This window comes from Misgurnus anguillicaudatus, chromosome 4, assembly GCF_027580225.2.
Source record: "Misgurnus anguillicaudatus chromosome 4, ASM2758022v2, whole genome shotgun sequence".
Taxonomy (NCBI): domain Eukaryota; kingdom Metazoa; phylum Chordata; class Actinopteri; order Cypriniformes; family Cobitidae; genus Misgurnus; species Misgurnus anguillicaudatus.
Window position 1 is genome coordinate 35859429 of NC_073340.2, and position 22317 is coordinate 35881745.

The 22317-nt window shown below is 37.3% G+C and overlaps 1 protein-coding gene and 1 long non-coding RNA gene across 2 annotated transcripts in view; both read right to left on the minus strand.

Annotated features, from left to right (window-relative positions):
- LOC129420326 (uncharacterized) overlaps positions 1-21869 on the minus strand; it is a 36201-nt gene extending 14332 nt beyond the window's left edge. Inside the window, exons 1-7 of the mRNA XM_073867209.1 lie at positions 21791-21869; positions 21640-21713; positions 21475-21498; positions 20341-20367; positions 18977-19384; positions 10788-11174; positions 10084-10152 (exon numbers count right to left, since the gene is read on the minus strand). Coding sequence (XP_073723310.1) covers positions 10084-10152; positions 10788-11174; positions 18977-19384; positions 20341-20367; positions 21475-21498; positions 21640-21688 — 964 coding nt within the window. The 5' untranslated portion in view covers positions 21689-21713; positions 21791-21869. The remainder of the gene's footprint in view (positions 1-10083; positions 10153-10787; positions 11175-18976; positions 19385-20340; positions 20368-21474; positions 21499-21639; positions 21714-21790) is intronic.
- Positions 6606-8968, minus strand: LOC141363736 (uncharacterized). The gene is made up of 3 exons (XR_012369356.1): positions 8923-8968; positions 8649-8796; positions 6606-7922 (listed from the first exon to the last, which is right to left on the minus strand). It is a non-coding gene; the product is annotated as an uncharacterized lncRNA (long non-coding RNA).
- Positions 21870-22317: the final 448 nt, after the last annotated feature.

Here is a 22317-nt window from a genome sequence, read left to right on the forward strand (position 1 = left end):
TTTCTTTCTTTTTTAAATCCTTTATTTGATTGTTAGCTTGCATGTCATTGAGAAATAAAACATGGATAACATCTAAAAAATTCTTAAAAAAAGGAAAATGACAACTATGCACTGTGGCAACTATAGTTGCCGGTGGGCTTAAATGGGTTAATGGTAAACAAACTTGGCTTGCTGTCCTCGAAGGGAGCTCTGTACCTGAGCTCTGAACCTTCAGAGAGAGCGAACCTGAGGCTGGGGCTCGAGCCACAAGTTCAACCCCCTGCAATGGAACTGCAAAGAGGAAGAAAGAGAGAGTGAAGGAGGCGATGGGGAGGAGGAGGGATGCTGGAAAAAATTGCAGCTGGACGCGGAGGCTTTAAGGCTGCTATATAAGCCCATGATGATGATGATTGACAGGCCTGAATGTTTAGGCTCCTCCCGAACCTAGGTTTAGAACTACATTTCACTAGTTTCCCTGCACATTCAGGTCTTGATTAAAGGTAAACAAACTTGGCTTGCTGTCCTCGAAGGGAGCTCTGAACCTTCAGAGAAAGCGAACCTGAGGCTGGGACTCGAGCCACAAGTTCAACCCCCAAAAGATTGTTTGAGGGACAGCAAGTTAAGCAGGTGCCTGCGAGTAATTAAGCTGTGTAAGATTTTAGGATTAATATCCTCTCTCTCTCTCCCCCCAAAAATAGGTAGAATATCATCAAACCATTGCTTCTTCATCTTATTGAAAACTACTGCGGTAGTAAAAGCGAAGATGCTATCATTGCTGCGGCAATGAAAGAATTGTACAGAAAAAGCTGTGCAAAAATTTCAGCTTATGGGAAGCGTGCGGCCTGGGGCTCCTGCGGGAGCGAGTCAAAATTACTTCTGTGGGTAGCGCTAGCGTTATGAAATCACTGCTGCGGCAGTGAAAGATTTGTAGGGAAAAGCAGTGCAAAATTTTAGCTTATGACTCCTTCGGGTGTCAATGGGAAGCGTGCGGCCTGGGGCAAGGCTAAAATACTACTGCGGTAGTGCAAGCGTAATAAAATCACTGCTGCGGCAAAAGTTGTATGGAAAAAGCTGTGCGAAATTTTGGCTCAAGACTCCTGCAGGAGTTACTTGGAAGCGAGCGGAACTGGGGCTCCTACAGGAGCGAGGCTGAATCACTACTGCGGTAGTGCAATCGTTATGAAATCACTGCTGCGGCAGTGAGCAAAGTTCTACAGAAAAAGTTGTGCGAAATTTTTGCTTACTTTAGTTCTAGCTATAAACTCTATATGCTACGCATCAGTTACAGACTTTGTATTGTAACTATGTTTGCTTATACAGTCCCTGTCAAATAAACAAATAAATGACTCCTGCGGGAGTAGGAATTGCGCTGTCTGGGGCTCTGGAGCGAGCAGGATGAGATCACTACTTAGGCTGTGAGAAAAAAGGTTGCGGCAACCGTTAAATAAGAAAGCGATCGGCTGGGATCAATACTGTGAGCGGGTCATTTGTCAAAATGTAAACACATGTATTTGCTCATACTACCAAAGACACACGAACATTGGAAACAATCGTGAACAAGTTTTTTGGAACATTTGAAATAGCAACTCTAGACACCTAGACAGCACGGGAACGACTGAAAAAGCATTCCAAGTATCTGGAGCTCTGGAAAAAAAACAACTGTTGAGTAAAAAACATCTAATAAAGGTCTTAGAAAGAGCACTTTTTATAAATTCTATATTAAAATCTTGCAGACATACTGCAGATGTGTAAATAATCAAAAATTACCTCTTGCAGATGATAAAGAATAGAATACATCAAATAGACATCCCTGAGATGTATGTGAGCTATCAGTCATAGCGAAGTGGCAATCGGGAATGTTGGGACTCTGCCGGAGGGCCGGTAGTGTTAAACATTGCGAGTTATATTAGCTACATCAGCTGGCGGCCTAATGTGCGGCCGCTTCCCGCTGGTCAAAACTGTGCAGCCTCTCTGCTCAATACAGTATATAAAAATGCTCAACGTTCAGCAGGTCCAAACATGTCCAGAATTTTTAAAAATAGATGGGAATCCGTGAGCGTCCGCTCCCCAAATGGCATAAGCCTGTGGCCTTTGATGTAAAAAAAGCCGAACGTCTGTTTCACACATATACCGTAGCCTATGCTGTGCGTTTACGGTCATTTCCGTCGAGCACCCGTTGTGCCTTCACACATACGCTGTTTGCAGTGCGCTGTTGACCACTGATTCGGTGTATAAAATGAATGTGTAATTGACACTTTCTGTGGAAAAGCGAATAAACAATATAACAAAGCATCAAGATTATTACAATCGCAAAAGCAAATCACGTTTTGACGACTGCATATCGACAGGTACCCGGAGACGCACGTACACAAATGGTGCAGATCACCCATTATTGATTGACTGTGCCCTGGGTACGGTTTTAACTTGTTTGCCTTAAAGAACCAGTTCGAGAGAATGATTCATTCACAAACTAAACAGACATCATTAGTCATCACAAATAGTATTTTGGGACGGGAAGCTTTCAACATAGCCGGGTTTAACCATGCTCAAGGCCGGGCAATGAATACTGAAGGTAAAGCAAAGCTTTGAATCCAATTGTGTCAACAATGATTCACTGGAAACAATGGTTTCGAAGCACTAAAAAAATCCTAGATGTGGCACCACCTGCTGGTGAAAATGTAGTACATGCTTTATACAAACTGCAACAAGTAGAGACAGGCTCTCGCTTAGGGGGCAAGAGAATAGAAGGGAGCTGAGGAAGAATATAGGGCATCCGAGCTTGTGCCGGTAGCGGAGGCAGCCTCGCGCTACAGTTTTCAGTCAGGCCATTGACGGAGGAAACTATTAGAATGAGAAGGATCCTGAGTCTGAGCCTCTAGCGGAGCCATGCTCACGCTGCGAGGTCAGAATGTGTTGCTAATGGCTGTTGCTGCGCTCATTCAAAATTTGGATTTATAGTATATAAATATAGACACAAAACCTAGTAGGCGCATATGAATGGATAAGTTGCAAGCAGGAAATTTGCTGATAAAGCATACAAAGAGCGCACGGATTATCTGCCGATCAAAGAGCACAGGGGTTGGGTCGGTTCCTTTTTTTTTTGCCTGGGTGCAGGAGAAGTGGAATGGATGCGCACCATCGTTAACAGAGAGTGGGTAAGATTGGGAAAACAGCTAGCCAGCGTAGGGCTCTACTATATGCATTATAAAAATTACATTTGGTCCATGGCAACCTTAATGTAAATTACTTACAGTAAGGCATGTTAAGCGTTTTTACTCGTGCTGTTTTGACGCATCTACTGACTCAGCAGTCGTTCCAATGTTGGATAAAACACATTCCATATTCGCTGGTCAAAACCTTTTAAACCCCTTAGGCATCACCCCACTCTATTAAGTTAAATTTACACTCTTGAAGCTTTCAAGCAATATCCGGTTTGTCATTAGATAAGAATTCACATGCAAAAACGCTGAAGTAAACGTAGACGTCCTGCTAACAGGACAGTGACATTTAGCAGGATATAAAAGTTTTGAGGCAAACTCTCTTCATTAATGAGTCGATTACTCTCCCTACATAATTTATTTTATAAAACACTGTTGAAATGTCTATTCTTGAGCCTTAGACTTTTCCAACGATATATAGTTTGTGGTGATGGATTAAGATTTACATCAACAATATTGATATAAACTTTGGGGTCCCGTGGTCGGGACGGCAACGCTTAACAGTTTAAATTCATTTAAGCTTGTTCGATGATGAACTACTTGTATGACGGTTGTTACACTCGTTTTCATTTAAACATTCGTGAAATAATGATGATATTGCTAATAGGTTAAGTAAAATAAAATTATTGAAAGTTGTGCATCACCTGGATGCGGTCAAGATTGAGAATCACCAAAGAATAGCTAGTATGTCTTCTGTGAGGCTGGACAGATCTCAATTTGCTTCATCAATAGAAAGCAAAAATCGATATGCATAAATGTTACTTTCTGCAATTCATTCAAGCTAGCATAAATTACCCTAACGATACGCTCTTGGTACGTGTGGGTATAGGAGCCACAGTTTTAGGGAACGGGGAAACAGTGATCATGACCATTGCAACACATCCTCATCCCATGGCATCAATATTTGACGCCACTTGACCATGCGTCAATAGTTGATGCGGAGGGTATACCTTTCGCGTCATTTTTTGACGAACTGGGGACTTCAATACTATTAGGTACGCGAAATTAAACAGTTGTCATCTGGCGTTGGGGTTAGGGTTAGGTTTGGGTAGGGATGTCATTATGTAAATCTAACCCTAAACCGACGCGAAAATGGTAAGAAAATAGGAAAGAGAATGCAACAGACTTAATAGTATTGAAGTCCCCAGTTCGTCAAAAAATGACGCGAAAGGTATACCCTCCGCGTCAACTGTTGACGCATGGTCAAGTGGCGTCAAATATTGACGCCATGGGGTGAGACTGGGTTGACCATTACGATCAAAATATTAGTTCTGATAAAATTCTAGCAGAAACAGCCATGTAGGGATGAAGTCCTGCAGCGTGGCTATGAGGTAACCTATGAGTTGCTCCAGACAAGTCTTCTTTAGACCGTAAAGTCTATAAAGTTTGTCAGCATGGTAACTCCACTTTGTGATATTGATTAAATGACCTGATATCAGATTTGTGATGCGGCGATAACCAATACTGAAGAACCATTTAAAATTGTGTAGCATGCTTAAGGTTTTAAAAATACTCTGTGGTTTGTCTGACAGACAAAAGTTGCGAAAGGCGATAAGATCGATGTTATAATTGTTCAGGTTGCCTGCCAATGAAGCTTGCGGCGATGGATCGATTGCCCAAGCATAGATGACAGTCAAATTCATCGAGCATCGACCAAAGCACGTTATCCTTTTGGTGTAATAATCCACTTTGAAATTATATTGAAAGCAATGTCGAGGCAATACATTAACAAATAAAACATTGTATAATTATTAGGCGGGCCTGTTGATGAAAGTAAGTTGGCATACTGCAATAGTGCGAGTGGCAATGAAATCGCTTTAGTAACAGAAAAAAGATCGTAATAATTGGATTAATACAGGCTGAGATCCCTACTGCGGTAGAGATGACGACGACGCGGCCAAAAGATCAGCGTTTTACACAATACTTAACCGAACTCAAGGCGATTCTGTAACATTATTATCTCTTTGATCAAACCTTGCAAAACAATGCATACTATTTATCTGACGTTCTTAAATTATGGAAATTTGCATTTTAAAACAAATTCTTTAACGTATGATTCAAAATTATTGTCTAATATTTATATAGAATGTACCACTGGATGAGAAATAACATACAAACCTTAAGATTTCTGCATTGTTTGTCAAGTAAAACGTAAATGAAATGATAATGTTTATAAAGACAATAGTGACTGTGGTTTTAATCATGTTCTCATATTTATGTATCAAGCTTTGAAGTTACAAGCACCAGGGTTGTTCTAGCCAAACGACTTATTCTATCCTTTACTTTGTGTTCGTTTTTTGCACTGGATTCCTCGAGTTGCCCCCTATCGGGTCAAAGAATAGTGCAACAGCGACTGAACGCCTTTTGTTTGTTGATAGCGGAGGCTCGCGATCGGCGGAGCAAAGCGCGAGTATCCTCGCCCATCCGCGGAGACCGTCCTATCAAGTATGCAGGGTATGGCAAATGAAGTGCGGTGTTGAATAGAAGAACCACGCGAGAGCGCATACTTCTGCGGAGCTGTGGATGAACAATTGATACGGAGAAAACGAGCAGTTTGATTACATTGACAATGAGGTAAGTTTCACTACAACTGAAAATCTCCGGTATTTGCAACTTCAGTGGAAAGGGGGTTAATTAAACGCGGAGTCGAGGGCAGCATGGTCCTGTAGTCCGCCATTGTTGTTTTGGTCGATCGAGCATGCTTAGATTGAAATAATAGCTGCACCTGACGTTGCCGTTGTCAAACCCATTTGCGTTGTTCCTAACCGAAACACGCCATTGTCGAGTAAAATAAACATCCGGACTGCATAAAAAGTTGTGTACACTGTCCCTGACAGAACTACTGCGGTAGTGAGAGCGGGGACTAAAAATACTGCTGCGGCAGTGGTATTTAAAAATATTTCCCAGTTGATCGGAGCGCTGGAGCTCGTCATGTGGAGACGTGATTCCGGGAACGGGCGGGGCCAAATGCCGGAAAAGACTGCAGCTGCCGGAAAAGACTGCAGCTGGACAGGGAGGCCTGAAGGCTGCCTTATATACGCCCATGATGATGATGATTGACAGGCCTGAATGTTTAGGCTCCTCCCGAACCTACGTTTAGAACTGCATATAAATATGTTGATTCAAAGTGATATTTCTCTTTACTATAACACATTTATTTTGTAATGTTTAAGTAGCCTAATTGTATTATGTAAGGGGACTAGATTTTCATCTGTAATTCCAACATGCTTTTTTAATGCTTATATTATGGGATTATGTAACTCTAAAGCAATTTCATTATGTCTCTGGCACCAGAATAATCACCCATAATTATCCAAATGTTATTAATTTATTTTTTAAATACAAAATACATTTGCATTGGCATAAAAAGCGAAGAGTTTTGTCCAAAAGTTTAGTGATATTGAGGCAAACCACTGCTTTCAGATCATCAATTCATTTAAATCATTACACATTAATTAATTATCAGTCAATAACCATTACAACAATCAGCACATGCAGTACATACATAAAAAGGCAATTTCCCAGACAGGTTGTAGTCTGTAGATTAATCCAGGACTAGGCCCTAATTATATTAGGATATTTTTTTACAAAAAAAAGTTTACAAACAAACCTACCTTACAAAAACATCACTGGAGTACATATTGAGACAAAACAATGGCACTGATATATGTCAAGATATGTCAGTGCAATATGTTCTCAAATTAAGGCATTGCAAAAGTCTGGGACTAGGAAAAGCCCCATCTGTAAAACTGACCCAAATGTTTAAAATAGTTAGGGGCTGGACACACCAAAACTTTTAAACGCGGCTGAAAACGCCTTGAGGACGCCGAATGCCAGCTGTTTTTCAGCTGAGTGCCAGCTTTCTTCAGCTGAGCGCTTTGATACTTCAGCTGCGAGCCGGTTGGTTGCTGTAGTAATGTCCCGCACCTCCTCCACTGTGATTGGGCGGCCGTGTGAGAACTGACATTGACGAGCGGAGCTTTTCTTCCAAAGTAGAATCTCTTTCAACTCTCGACGCTCAGCGCCGAGCGCGGAAAAACCACCGAGCGCCGGTTTTCAGCGCGGAAAAAACGTGCTAGCTGCTGGCTTATTTGAAAAACGCCGAGCTTCCATTGGAAACAATTGAAAACATGCGCCGGCCGCAGGCGTAAAAGCGTTGGTGTGCACGCCCCCTTACAGTAGATTTACAGTAGACACTGCATTCTAAAGAGACAGGCAAAACAGTAAGTACTATTATTTTTTAAATGGATTTACAAACTGGAAAATATCAATCCTTAAGAAAGTCAGAGCTACAGCATTTGTGTAAACTGTTTATCAAAGATTCAACAAAAACAAAATACAACAACCATTTCCAAAATCGACTCTGAGCAGCAAACTGTTAATGTTTTAATAAGAGAAAACACTTAAAACAGATAAACAAAGTCAAAAATGAGCAGCACAGTCTTTCTGATCCCTTTACTGAAAGAAACTGTTCGTTAAAGTTACTCTCAATGCATTTCCATTAAAATCTTTTGGATTTCCTCAAAAATAAAGCGGAGATCAGGATAGCTCAGGTTTAAGGCATACATCAGCTCAAACAACATGGCAAGATGTTGCAACACCTTCATGGCTTCCAGGACTATACAAAGATCCTCTTCTTCATCACAAGAAGCATGTTGTTTGAGAGCACAAATCCCAACATTGGTCTCTTCAAATGTCCTCACTGATGCTGACTTCATCCATGCCCTGTACAAAACAGACAAATGTAGTTAAAGAAACAGAAAAAAGGTTACTGTTACAATAAAAAAGTGTCATTGGAAATTAGTACAATGCAATCGAATATAAATCTAAGTATACAGACCCATGTGCATTGCCACAGCATGTTACAATTGGTTACAAATATATGGGTTACAAAGCAAGGCAGCTGGACTGTCCACTGCTCCGGGTGTGTGTGTGTGCGCGTTTACTACACTGGAATGAGTTAAATAAAGAGGCCACATTTCGAGTGTGTGCACCATACCTGACAATCACAGCAAAAGTGAATTCTCTCATTTTCTCACTCTCATGTTGTTACAGACCTGTATAAATGTCTTTGTTCTGATGAACACGAAGGAAGACATTTATTTTGAGGAATGTTTGCAACCAAACCAATCATGAGCCCCATTCACTTCCATAGTATTATTTTTTCCCCACTATGGAAGTGAATGGGGCTTATGATTGGTTTGGTTACAAACATTCCTCAAAATATCTTCCTTAGTGTTCATCAGAACAAAGACATTTATAAACGTTTGTAACAACATGATAGGGAGTAAGTGATGAGAATTTTTATTTTTGGGTGAACTACCCCTTTAAATCTTCCCAGGTGTGTTAATGACCCGTGTGCCAAAAGATGTTGTAACTAAAACATACTAAATGTTCTGTACTTCCAACAATGTTTACACATTTTTATGTCTATGAATCTATATTACTTACTTCTGTCATTTGATCATTAATTGTTTGAAGTCTTTTTGCCAGCTGTCCTCCTTTCTGATAGAAGAGTTTCATCAGGTTTTTGGATTGGAGGTCCAGGTGATACGCAGGAACATTAGACAGTAGTGATTCTTTTAAATTCAGCATTTATCTGAAAACAGATTAACCAACCATTGTATATTTGAGTACTGCGAGTCAAAGACCAATACATGTATATTGGATACAAAAATAAGATTTAGCTCCTAACAGCAGTAAAACAGGGATAGGAATTACTTACCAATGCTTTTGAGTGTGTGCAAGGATGATAGACCTACAGTATAAGAGGAAATATCCAGAGGTGAAATCAAACATAAACTCAAATGATGAAGGTCACACATACACAGAGCAATAATGAAATAAGTATTTTATCTGTCATAGGACGCAATGTTGGACAAAACGAGATCTTAAAACAACAAGGTTCTCTTCTGAAAACGTCAGCTTTAAGGTGTGGCCACTTCAAAGCCATTTTTTTTTCAGTTAATATACCAGACGTCACGCGAGACATTAAAAAAAGCTTTTTCTAATTGAATCAAGTGTTGCTCGAAGCGTAGCGAAGTCACGAATAACTTAATCTGAATAAACAGACAGTTTGTTTATAACGCAATGTCATTATTAATGTAGTCAATTGATATCATCTGTTAAATTATTCACATGAATAACGTTACTCTGGACAGAATAACTTTTGGTTAGCGTTTTATTTGTCCTGACACGTTTCCATAGAACAGCTGAGTAAAAAGTGCCTCAAAAGTCAACTCAAAGCTGACAGTTTTCAACTCAGATAAAACTACCAAATGTGAAATAACGTTAAACAGCTGACGTTTTAAAAACACTGTGTTTTTCTTTATGAGCCTGCCTGACTGTAACGTTAACTTACTCCACCAACCTCCTTCAAACTAATTTTTACTAAAGTCATTGCAATGGCTATATATTGTAAAAAAACAGTCTATCTAGTGAAGATGTATCACGTATAAAGCGAACATAAATAAATAATAGAACTTACTTTAATAACGTGGTGTCCGTCTGAGAGAGTTCTTCTGACTGACTGCTGTGCTGAGTCTTCATTTTGGCGCCCAAAACAAACGATATTGATTCTTCTTTTATGGCAATTGACGTCCTTTTCATTGAGCTTTACTGCCACCTACTGCTCAGGAGGTGCCATTTTGTGTGCAAACTCAATTTTATTGCTTTAAGTATTCAATTCAATCAATTTTAATCAATGTGAGAAAAATGTGTTCATTTTACATTCAAACAAAACATTTTAATCCTAATCGATTAAATTATGTTTACACAAGGAATATAAATATTTTGTGTTGCATATACATGTTTATTTTATGTAAATTCAAAGACCCACTAAGTCAATTTTTTTCAGTGTATACTTTAAAACATTATCATAACTTACTCAATGTGAAGCTTGATCCAGGAATCACAGCTGGAGTTGTGAAATTGGTCTGTGATGCAGTGCTGGTGTCTACAAAATAAGAAAACTGAATACATGACTGAAACCATTTTAGAAGATGTAGCCTCTTATGGAATGGATGAAATTCCACAAGGGGGCATATTTGTTCTTCAGATGTTGCACAATAAAAGTGACATCCGAATATATCATTATAAATCATGATTGAAAAGTGAGATTCGAACAAATGTCCGGTAGTGAACTAATTGTACAGTATGTTTATCATAATTCAGTCAGAAACGTCAAGATTTTGAGGCGAACAAATCGTTTTGGATTAAAAGGCTTGGATATTTAATTTCATTGGAGGATTTATTAACAATTTGTTTTGGAAAATTTCACCAAAGTGGATGAAGGGACGATTTTGAAGGTAAGTGAATATCTTAAATCGGCGCCGCCTGGTTCAAGTAACGAACAAATAGATTACAGTTTTATGACTGCTATAAATCATACTATGCTTTGTGTGTGCGCTTAATGGAATCCTGAGAGTCTAAGCTTTCAATTGATGTGCCGCATGACCATATATTTTGAAGATTTAATGCTTAAAAGTTACAATGACATTTATGCAGCCTCACGTGCAAGGGAGGGGGTGTGTCGTGTATGACACAATGATCCTTATCAGGTTAAAAGAAAGTCAGTGGGAAAAGTTGTACCTGTGCAGTATCCCGAGCAGTCTATTGGTTTCACAAGTTCATAGACATAGTAATCTCCTGGACAGGCTTTAACTCTGATGGGTTTTGACTTCATATCACAGCAACTCCAATCACTTGACCCACAGATCTCACGGATCACAACCCCATCTTCTATCTGAGGATGATGACCATGGAGTAACAGACTCAAGTATGTGTTACATCTGTATATATTATTAACACAGGTCTCTGTCATTTGGATATTCATCCCATAATGATAAAGTCGGTACCAGCCATTCCAGGAGAAGTCGCCATCACAAATGTACAATCCACTTTCAGTTGTTGCTCTCCAGGGACGATCCAGAGACTCATAGTTGTAACAGGGATCATTGATATTGCTGCTGAAAGCAACTGACATGAAGAAAAAAGTTGTTAGTAAAAGTGCCATTATAAAACGGCTCGTTCTGGTTCTTCATTCTGATTGGTTGAAACGCATTCTAAGCCGTGATAAAATACCCCGGTAAACCCACGGTTCAGACCGCATCACAAGTATCACTGCGCCACTGTTGCTGCGTACTGATTTATGAAAATAAACACCACACTCTTTAATCATTTTTTAATTTTTCTACCTTTGAACAATTATGGCGATATCCAGATAAATGTCAATAAATAAAACATTTCGTCAATAAAGAGAAAACGTTCTCTGAAGTTTTTTTGTTCTTATTGATATTTCCGCTATTATCCACAAGATGGCAATCTTACCCAACTTAAACACTGATGCATTCACTCGACACAACAGCGTTGTGGTGGATTTAGCGTGACGTGTGTTTTGATCAGGCTCTGAATCTGATATCTTACAAAGTTCTTCACAAAAATGGAATTATCTCCGCATTTAGCTGAAAATTTGAGAGGTGATAACTGATAAGAGAACAAATGAAGGTAGGATGAAACGTTTTTTGATGTTGTTGGAAAGCGGATGGACTGTTCTTTCATTTGATATTTTATGTTTATTTTAAAGAAGAAAATTTTCTGTAAGACATTCAACTAAAACTGGGTGGCAACTTAAAAAAACGCTGACGGGGAAAGCGTTAAGCATGCTTCCAAGCATATTTGATCATCACTTCAACAGTTGCACGATATAAATGTTAATGTATAAATTAGATGAATGTTGATTTATAAAATAAACACCACAGTCTTTAATCATATTTTCATTGTGCCTTTGCTGCTTGTCTCTGTTGTTTGTGAACTGCGCTCTGTTTCAGTCACACTTGATTCTGAGGAACTACTTTGTTTGGCGGAAGAGTAATATTTATACTAATAGAATTACAACTTATTTGTGTTTTATTTTATAAAATCCTGCTTTGCGTCGTGCCTAACAACGCCCCTTAGCTGTTATAAAATGCACTGGTAACCCACTGCTTCTTGGGGTTTATTGCTTTATTAATATACTGTATGTACATCATTTTTTACAGTATTGTATATTTCAAAAGCACAATAAAGGTGTATGTGATTTTTAAGCAGTTGTAGTGTAACGCCAGTCAGATATACAGTGCACACAGCATAAATGAGTAATTAAGTAAGTAATTATTTTTTCTCCATTTGTTAGTAAATATGAGACCAATTTGCTTTCTTTTTTATTAAACATTTACTTTTATTAACAAAAGAGTAAAAGTCACTGACCATCTTTACGACACAAAAAATAACTCATTTAAATCAAATAGGGTGATGCAAAAATGAGTACACCCTGATGAATATGTTAGCAAAAAAATTTACTGAAGTGTAATTTACAGGAATTCACTAGAAAATTATGAAAATAATAAATCATCACACAGGTGGCCACAGGATAACTGGCAATTGAGAGTGATATTTAAGAGAGAAAATCCACTTTCATGTAACGGTGACAGAATAGCACCATCGTAAAGAAATGTCTCAAGACATGAGAAATAAAATAATTTCTTTGCACAAAATGGTCAATGTTTCAAGATAATTAGTTAAGCATTGCTAATAAGTTTGAATACTGTCACGAAATGGATCCAAAAATTAAAAAAAGGATGGACTTGTGGGAAGCTCTTTGCGATTGATGGCTGGGATGATTGATTTTTTTCTTGTATTGGAGTAGATTTGCTAAGTATTTACTGTTTGCTTTGTTATTGTATTGAAAACCATTATATTTCAGTTGCTGATTTTGAAATTGTGTTTTTCCTGTATGATATCATCAATTTGTATTTTGAGTTCTTTTAATTCCTTCTGTTTTGGTTCACTAGGATGGTGAGATATTTTATTTGTTAGGAGTTAGATTTTTTTGTTCTAATGTATTTTCCAATTGTTGTTGCTGTTTTTTCATATATGAAGAGTATGATATAATTTTTCCTCTGATTAAAAAAAAAGATGTTAATGTCTTACATTTCTTTCCCATCACAGAAAACAACCACAGGTTTATCAATGCCATTAAAGTATTATTTTGTTTTTGTTTGTTTGTTTGTTGATCACGTAGTACAAAGTAGATGAGAAAAACTAGTATTCCGTGTCCTCAACGCGCTGTCATTGTTTGTTTACACTGCGTGGAATGGTGCGTTGTGATTTGTGGAGTGGATTTATTGCATTCTGCAAAAAATGAGGAGTGGCGTTTACACTGAAAAAAAAACAACTTGTAAAATTTACTTAAAAAATCCTCGTAACAACTTGCACGAACTTTTTTTTTAAGTAAAATGTATTGCTTTTTAAGTACAACTTACCTACTAAAATCAAATAAAATCTACTTAAAGGAACAGTATGTAGGATTGTGGCCAAAACTGGTATTGCAATCACAAAACGTGTGGCTAAAACTGGTACTGCAATCACACAGCTGGTGGCCAATATACCAAACGACAACATAAACATCAGTTGAGGGCTGCAACTCCACTCTTTAAATGACAATATCCTGGCCGGACTGCTGTTGTCAGTGATATAAGTATTTGAAATGAAAATGATTTCTTAATGTCTAGTGACATTTCAGGGCCATTTAATGATTAATTGATTTAAATTTCTTACATACTGTTCCTTTAATAATGCATGAAAAACATATGTTAAATAATTAAGTAAATGTTACTTCATTTTTTTAGAAGTTAGATTTATTTTAATTGTTTTTTTAAATAAAATGAAGCATTGCTGTCCTAAAGGTATTAAATAAATTGTATTTATCGTTTGTTATTTTCTTTAACATAGTTCTATGTATATAACACAAAATTCATGACTGACTATAAGTCAGTTATTGAATAAACTTGATTCTGAAAAGAAAACACACAAACTGCGTTTTTGACATGCATTGTCAGCACTGTGGAGAGAAATCCAATATAATGTTCTGAACAGGCTTCATGTAAAGAAACACTGATCACCTGAACGTGACTTCACAAAATTATCATTTACAACAAAACAACATCAATGATATAAGAGCTTAAACCTTTATGACATTTTATTAACCAATCTTAAGTAGTTAAAGTTCTTATTCTGTCATAAAGCTTAAAAATATATAAAATATTCAGGCACAAAGGATTGTGGGTATTCCTTACAACATGTGCAAATAGATTTAGGTAAATTTTAGGGATGTCCCGATCCGATCACGTGATCAGAAATCGGCCCGATCACGTGGTTTCAGACTCGATCGGAATCGGACGTTACCTTCCGATCAGGACTCGGATACATATGCAGGGTAACTATCGGTAAGCAGGGTAAGCGTTGCTTACGGGCCCGGACCAATCAGGGGCCCGCCCGACTGGAAGAATTTGATTGACAGTCGGCGGGCCCTATCACATATTCGTTACTATCCGCTGTTCCCAGGCTTTCTCATGGGTTTTCAATAGGCTTGTTCGACTTCATGCGGCGCCACAAGAACCCGCAGCCAGATGATGTCAAAGTTCCGCGAGAGCAATTTAAAAGCAAACTCCTCCGTATGGTTTCGCGAATCACTTTCGCGGTAGTTTGATGTCACCCGGCTGTCAATTCTTGCGTCGCATGAAGTCGAACAAGCCATCGCGCAAAGAAATCACCGCTAGCGATAGAGCCCAACCAACCACAGCCCAGAGTTTCTGTGCACGTTTGAAATCGGCTGGTTTGTATCTTTTGGTTTCTTAGCACAAACAAGAAACAATAACGCTTTAAATACCCAAACACTACACAAGACACCTAAAGCAAAGCACAAAGTGCAGCAGTAAGTAAACACATGATTTTAAACAGTATGGATCGATCCTGCGTTTGTATTGATTGAAGTTTAGAGCTGCTGTGTGCATCATGCCATCCAGAACTGAAGCCCGGAAAATGCCACTATAAATTATAATTTGATTATAATGTAACGCTATAGCCTATAATGTAAGTGAGCATCTTTTTTATGTAATTAGACCTAGGTGTATGTGTGTGTAGTCATAGCAGTGAGTAACAATATGTTATGGTGCGCTGTCACCAGCAGTGTTTTTTCATATGTTATGGTGCGCTGTCACCAGTGCTATGTTTTTGTTGTGGTGCGCGTAGGCTATTTCTGATTTTGTCAGTCATATAATGTCTCTATGATCCTGTCCTATAAATTGTAGCCTGCTTGTGGACATTGCGTCATCACGTGCTGTAGTAAAGGGCCCGCCTTGATAATGCTGCTTAGGGGCCCGGTGTTGGCTCGTTACACTGCTGGATCACATTACACATTGTAGAGATGAGAGATAGAGAGAGAGGTAAGAATGGTGCACACGTCGAAAAAAACTTAATAGAAGTCTAGAAACAAAGTATTAAAGTATGTATAGCCATATCAATCATCTAATTACAATATGTTAACTAGATAACTGGATACAACTTATTGTATTGTTTAATAAAATAATGTATTTTGATTATACAAATAAATAACAACCTAACTATAGTGATTGTTTAACTAACTGCTGCTGACCAGCTTAGGGAATCTCTATGGTTAATTTATAAGATATATTGCTGAATCAGTATGTTTTTTTTCTTGTTAATTGAGTCTTTTTGGGTAGCCTATCTTATGCATAAAATTAGTCAAGGAGGTTGATTCTTATACCTTCCTTTAAAAGTTTGATCAATTGTGCATAATGACATGTGCAACAAATGCATATAAGGTGTCAGACTCATAGATTTGCATAATTTAAAGTTCAGGTTTTAAAGTTTGGGTCAACCTGTGGCACAGCTTTAAAACTGAAACTTATAAAATCCTATCAGAGGTCCAAAATTTCATTGAAACACACCAGTGGCTTTGCTGTCATCAGGATAAAAAACCTGTCACCCCTCAAACCCTCCCTCCTAACAGAGCATCCCCACAAAACAAATCCCAATTTAACCCCTGAACATATATAGTATATATTCAGAATTTTTTAACACATCAATAGTTAGACACAGAGTTAGACTCTTTTGACTCCACACAAAAACAGCAATGCATGCGGCATGACATAAGGAACATCATGGTTCTGTTTTTTCGCTATTCTTTTTTAATGTATTATAGAAGTATCGGATTGGGACTCGGTATCGGCAGATACTCAAAATCAAATGACTCGGACTCGAGGGCAAAAAAACTGATCGGGACATCTCTAGTAAATTTTACTTGATTTTTTTGTTTAATGTATTTAATATTCTTAAGTTAAATTAACTAAGATTTTTTTTACTTGAATCTGCTAAAGTTTTTGATTAAAATTTACTTCATTATTTTAGGAGTATGTGCAGTGACTATAAAACAGTTAAATAATACAAGAAAATATGTAATACGACTTACTAATCCCACAGTTCATTTTCTACATGAATTAATTGTGTATTTACAGTGGGGCAAAAAAGTATCCAGTCAGCCACCAATTGCTCAAGCCCTCACACCCAAAAAGATGAGAGAGGCCTGCAACTCCCGTCAAAGGCACACGTCAACCACGAGAGACAAAATGAGAAAAAAAAATCCAGAAAATCACATTGTCCGACCCTCCAAGAATCTATTCGCAAATCATGGTGAAAAATAAGTATTTGGTCAATAACAAAAGTTTATGTCAATACTTTGTTATATACCCTTTGTTGGCAATGACAGAGATCAAACGTTTTCTGTAAGTCTCCACAAGGTTTTTACACACTGTTGCTGGTAGTTTGGCCCATTCCTCCATGCAGATCTCCTCTAGAGCAGTGATGTTTTGGGGCTGTCGCTGGGCAACACGGAATTTCAACTCCCTCCAAAGATTTTCTATGGGGTTGAGATCTGGAGACTGGCTAGGCCACTCCAGGACCTTGAAATTATTCTTACGAAACCACTCCTTCTTTGCACTGGCGGTATGTTTGTGATCTCTGCCATACTGAAAGATCCAGCCACGTTTCATCTTCAATGCCCTTGCTGACGAAAGGAGGTTTTGAGTCAAAATCTCACGATACATGGCCCCATTCATTCTTTCCTTAACTCGGATCAGTTGTCCTGGTCCCTTTGCAAAAAAACAGACCCAAAGCATGAGGTTTCCACCCCCATGCTTCACAGTAGGTATGGTGTTCTTTGAATGCAACTCAGCATCTTTCTCCTCCAAACACAAGAAGTTGAGTTTCTACCTAAAAGTTATGTTTTGGTTTCATCTGACCATATGACATTCTCCCACTCTTCTTCTGGATCATCCAAATGCTCTCTAGCAAACTTCAGACGGGTCCGAACATGTACTGGCTTAAGCAGGTGGACACATCTGGCACTGCAGGAATTGAGTCCCTGGCTGCATAGTGTGTTACTGATGGTAGCCTTTGTTACTTTGGTCCCAGCTCTCTGCAGGTCATTCACTAGGTTCCCCCATGTGGTTCTGGGATTTTTGCTCACCATTCTGGTGATAATTTTTACCCTACGGGATGAGATCTTGCGTGGAGCCCCAGATCGAGGGACATTATCAGTGTTCTTGTATGTCTTTCATTTTTTAATAATTGCTCTCACAGTTGATTTCTTCACACCAAGCTGCTTACCTATTGCAGATTCAGTCTTCCCAGCCTGGTGCAGGTCTACAATTTTGTTTCTGGTGTCCTTTGACAGTTCTTTGGTCTTGGCCATAGTTGAGTTTGCATTCTGACTGTTTTAGGTTGTGGACAGGTGTCTTTTATACTGCTAACAAGTTCAAACAGGTGCCATTAATACAGGTAACAAGTGGAGGACAGAGGATCCTCTTAAAGAAGAAGTTACAGGTCTGTGACAGAAAGAAATCTTGCTTTTTTTGTTATTGACCAAATACTTATTTTCCACCATAAATTGCAAATGGGTTCTTAAAGGATCGGACGGTGTGATTTTCTGGATTTTTTTCCTCATTTTGTCTCCCATGGTTGAGGTGTGACTATGATGAAGATTGCGGGCCTCTCTCGTCTTTTTGGGTGGGAGAACTTGCACAATTGGTGGTTGACTAAATACTTTTTTGCCCCACTGTATAATCATTTTACTTAGGAAAATCTAGTTTTCAATAAATGTTAATATTATTATGTAGAAATTATGAGAGTTAATATATATTACTACACCAAAAAGTCAGTTTTTTCAGTGTATTGCGTTTTGGGAAAAAAGGGAGAAAAGAGGACAAAATAACACAGCAGATATTGTAAAATTAAGAATTTACTTTTAAATACTGACCTGATTTAATACAGATTTTGGCAGTAACTCTTTTTTTTTAAATGTCGTTTATCGCATTTTGAAACCAAACTATAACTGCATCAGCGCTGGATACCTGAGGTAATTTTATGTTATAGACCTCTGCATTGAGCTTTTCCATTGTCATTTCAAGTGTGCGTGCACTTGAAGTTCAAATAGATTTGATTGGCTGTCAATTATTTATTATTCATCAGGTGGGGAAAAATCGCTCATAAAGTGATCCCAGCAATATCATTCATTGTATCTTTATCACATGCTGGACTTTTGAGTGACAGTCATATGTTTTTTTAACCGAGCAGAAGACAGATTTCTTTTCTGCATAAAGTTAACAAAAAGCAAAACAGTGGAAGTGAGACACTCACCTCTGGCCTTCAGCGTGACTGAAAATTATTTACCCATGAAGTTAAAAGTAAGAAGAACTTGACCCGTTGGACATGTTTTAAGGAATTATCAGATTGCGCTACACAACAATAATTGAAAGGGTTATGTTGGTTCTAATGTACTAAATATAATAATAATCTTAAATAACAATAATAATCTTTTTCTTTACAAAAACAACAAATCTCAAAGAAAGAAAAGATCACAAGAGTTCCTCAGAGATCTTTACCTGCACAGTATGAAGGTCTGGGGATTGACCCATCTGGTGTGACGAGTTTATAGACATAATAATCTCCTGGACAGGCTTTGACTTGGATGGGGTTGGAACTGTACTGACCACAATGGTAGGAGAACCACAAATGATTTCCCAAAACCTCACGGGTCACCACTCCATCCTCAATTCTTGGATGAGAACCATTGAGATACAGTCCAGTTTCACCACCACATCCCACAAAACTCACACACCATTCAGACATCTGAGCATTTGTTCCATTCAAATACAGTCGATACCAGCCGTTCCACTCAACAAGACGGTCATCATGTCCATAGTCCTGGTATTGGTTTAGCCGTATGTCTCTCCAATAGTCATCAATAGTGTTATACTGATAGCATGGGTCATGGCTGAGAGTGTTATTTACTGAGAGAAAAGAGAAAATAACACAAAGTCTCAATCAAAACTGTAAATCTAAACTGATCATAGAAATTAATATTCCTCTAGATAGTTCCACATAGTGTTTGGGGTTGGAGTGGTGCTAATGTTTGTAACATCTGTAGGGAATGGTATGAATTCGCTGTAACAAATTATCATATCATATATGTGTACTAAAGCAAAGATATTGGACTTCCTGCGTTCAATGATGCAAAATTATGATTTTTACATCATTGAAAGAAGGAAGTGCAACACTGAAATCTGTATTTCTCCTATCTCAGCTGCAACTGAGAAAATTATGCATGACCATTCAAAAACATGCTGTGGTTCTAACTATACAAAGCTTAATGCAAATGGGTGAAGTGTCCCTTTAAGTTAAGCTGCTGTGGAAAATGCAGCCCTGTGTGATCATATTTAATAAAAGAGGGCATTTAAGCTAAAAACTAACGCACGTTTACATTATTTTTTTTAAGAAGCAGACTTTACAGTATGCTTTAGCAATGAAGACGATATGTAAGAGGTTCAAAAGTAGAGCTGGGCATAGATTAATCTATATTAATCTCATACAAAATATAAGTAATTTTTTGCATAACATATGAGTTTTTGCTCTGTGTAATTATTATTTATATATAAATACACACACATTCATTTATGTATTTAAGAAACATTTACATGTGAATATATATTTATATATTTTTTATATATTATAAATTATATATAAATAAAAACAATATTTAAATAAAACATTTCTTAAATGTATATTTATGTATGTGTGTGTATTCAAATATACATAATATTTACACACATCACAAACTCATATATTATGCAAAAAATTACTTATATTTTGTATGAGATTATTATAGATTAATCTATGCCCAGCCCTATTTAAAAGACAAAAGTAAATGTTAGTACATAAAGACTAATTGGAAAATTGATTACAGTACCTGATGTTGGTGCAGTGGTTGATACATCTGTTAAACAACAAAAAAAGACTTAATGTTTGGAAATGGTAGTCAGTTCATGTTTGATAATATTCTATATTTCTTAAGTGCAAGACAGATTCTTTACATATGTATTTCAAAAAGTAGTTCCAAGTAGATCACAGCTGGCAAACACAGTTGACAATTCACCACAACACACTGTAAAAAATGTATTGTTGAACTTAAATGTTTAAGCAAAAAAAACAAAAACTTTAAGTAATAAGTCATTTCAACTTTTTTAAACAGTTAGAAGTTGCTATAAATGATAAAATAAGTTTGACTAATTTAAGCTCTTTTTTTATTTATACTGACTGTTCACTAGTCAAGAAAGTTTAAATTATATATTTTATTGTATAATTAAGTTTAAATTATATATTAATTTTATTTATAAGCAAAAATCATTTTAGCCGTTAACAAGGCAACATTATACGGAAGCTCTGAAGTGCACGGAACAGAAAAAATAATACCTGTCTCATTATTTTAAGATACTGCAATAATGAATTACTAATTTATTCAATTACTAATTCATTCAATTATTATCCATCATAACGAAATAATAATCTGTTAGCCTATAACAAAATAATAATCCGTGCAGAAATACCTAGACAGCAGTGATTTATTGGGGAAATAATACAAATTTGGCTTTTGACAATAAAGTGCATAACATAATTTGTTACGGTCACCTATTTAGGCCTAACTACCAAGGATTCCTAGTGTCCAGATCTGGAGTGCTAGAGCCAGTTACTGTAGCCTACTGTGGAAGACAAAGTGCTTCCCACATTTTTTTACAAAATTTCTAAAGTCATAGTTAACAAAAACATTAAACTAACGAAAATAAAAGAAAGAGTATTGTTTTAATCAGTTATTTTTCCAGAAATTAACTGATACGCTTTACATAAAACTTTAGACAAAAGACCTTTTGGATTCTGCTGTAAATACCAATGTGTAATAGTCTTTAGTAACAATAGTCTGTTGTAGACTGGTAAAATATGACAAGGTGTCATGTTAAAATGAAAACGAACACACATTTATTATCATTATATTGCCTTTTTCAAGGCACAAACTAAATATTCATATTAGCAAGATTGTTTACGGTACCTGCTACTCCAATGGTTATTCCATCTGTTCAACACAAAATATAATTACAATGACTTAAAGTTTAGGATTACAGTCAATTTAGATTTTTTAGTGTTAAAATAGTGTCTTTCTAAAGCACAAGACACATTCTTCAGTTGTGTATTTAAAGATGGTTTAAACACTCACCATAAATCAACAACAGCCAACACACAGACAATGAGATTAAAAACCTCATTGTGTCAAACCTGCAAATCCTACACCTGCACACACATGATGTTTATATTTTAAAAAAATCAGATCTACAAAAATATATAAAAATGATTTGAATTAAATTTACCCGAGATGAAAAGCTACTGCAGAGCAAAATCACCGAGATTATTTCTTCAACAATTGAAGCAGAATAGTGATTCCGCAGGTGTTGAAATCTGTGTCTTTATTAATAAATGATGGGTGGAGCTTTACTAACAAGAACTAAAACTGTAGAAGAACCAGTTTGTCTTTCTCTTTATGTGAAATCTGTATTTTTAACAGTCTGCTTCCCCATTCACCTGTCATTCAGAAAGATGAAATGTGTCTTTGCATGATTAGATCTGAATGCAGATGGAATGAAGACAATCAAATAAATCAGTAAGATAGGCTGCATTTACATTTTGCATTAACATGCGATCTCGGTTATCCGTTCACGCAGATCCGATCATCCGTATATCAGGACACGGCGCGTTTACATTTGTCACATAAATGTGGCTTCTGTATCTGGATGTGTGATCGGATCCCTTGCGGGGAGACGCGCGCTGGGTGGATAGCTGTCAATCAAAATGGGTACAGCTGTCTTTAGCCACATGATTTAGGGTTTTCGCCCTAACC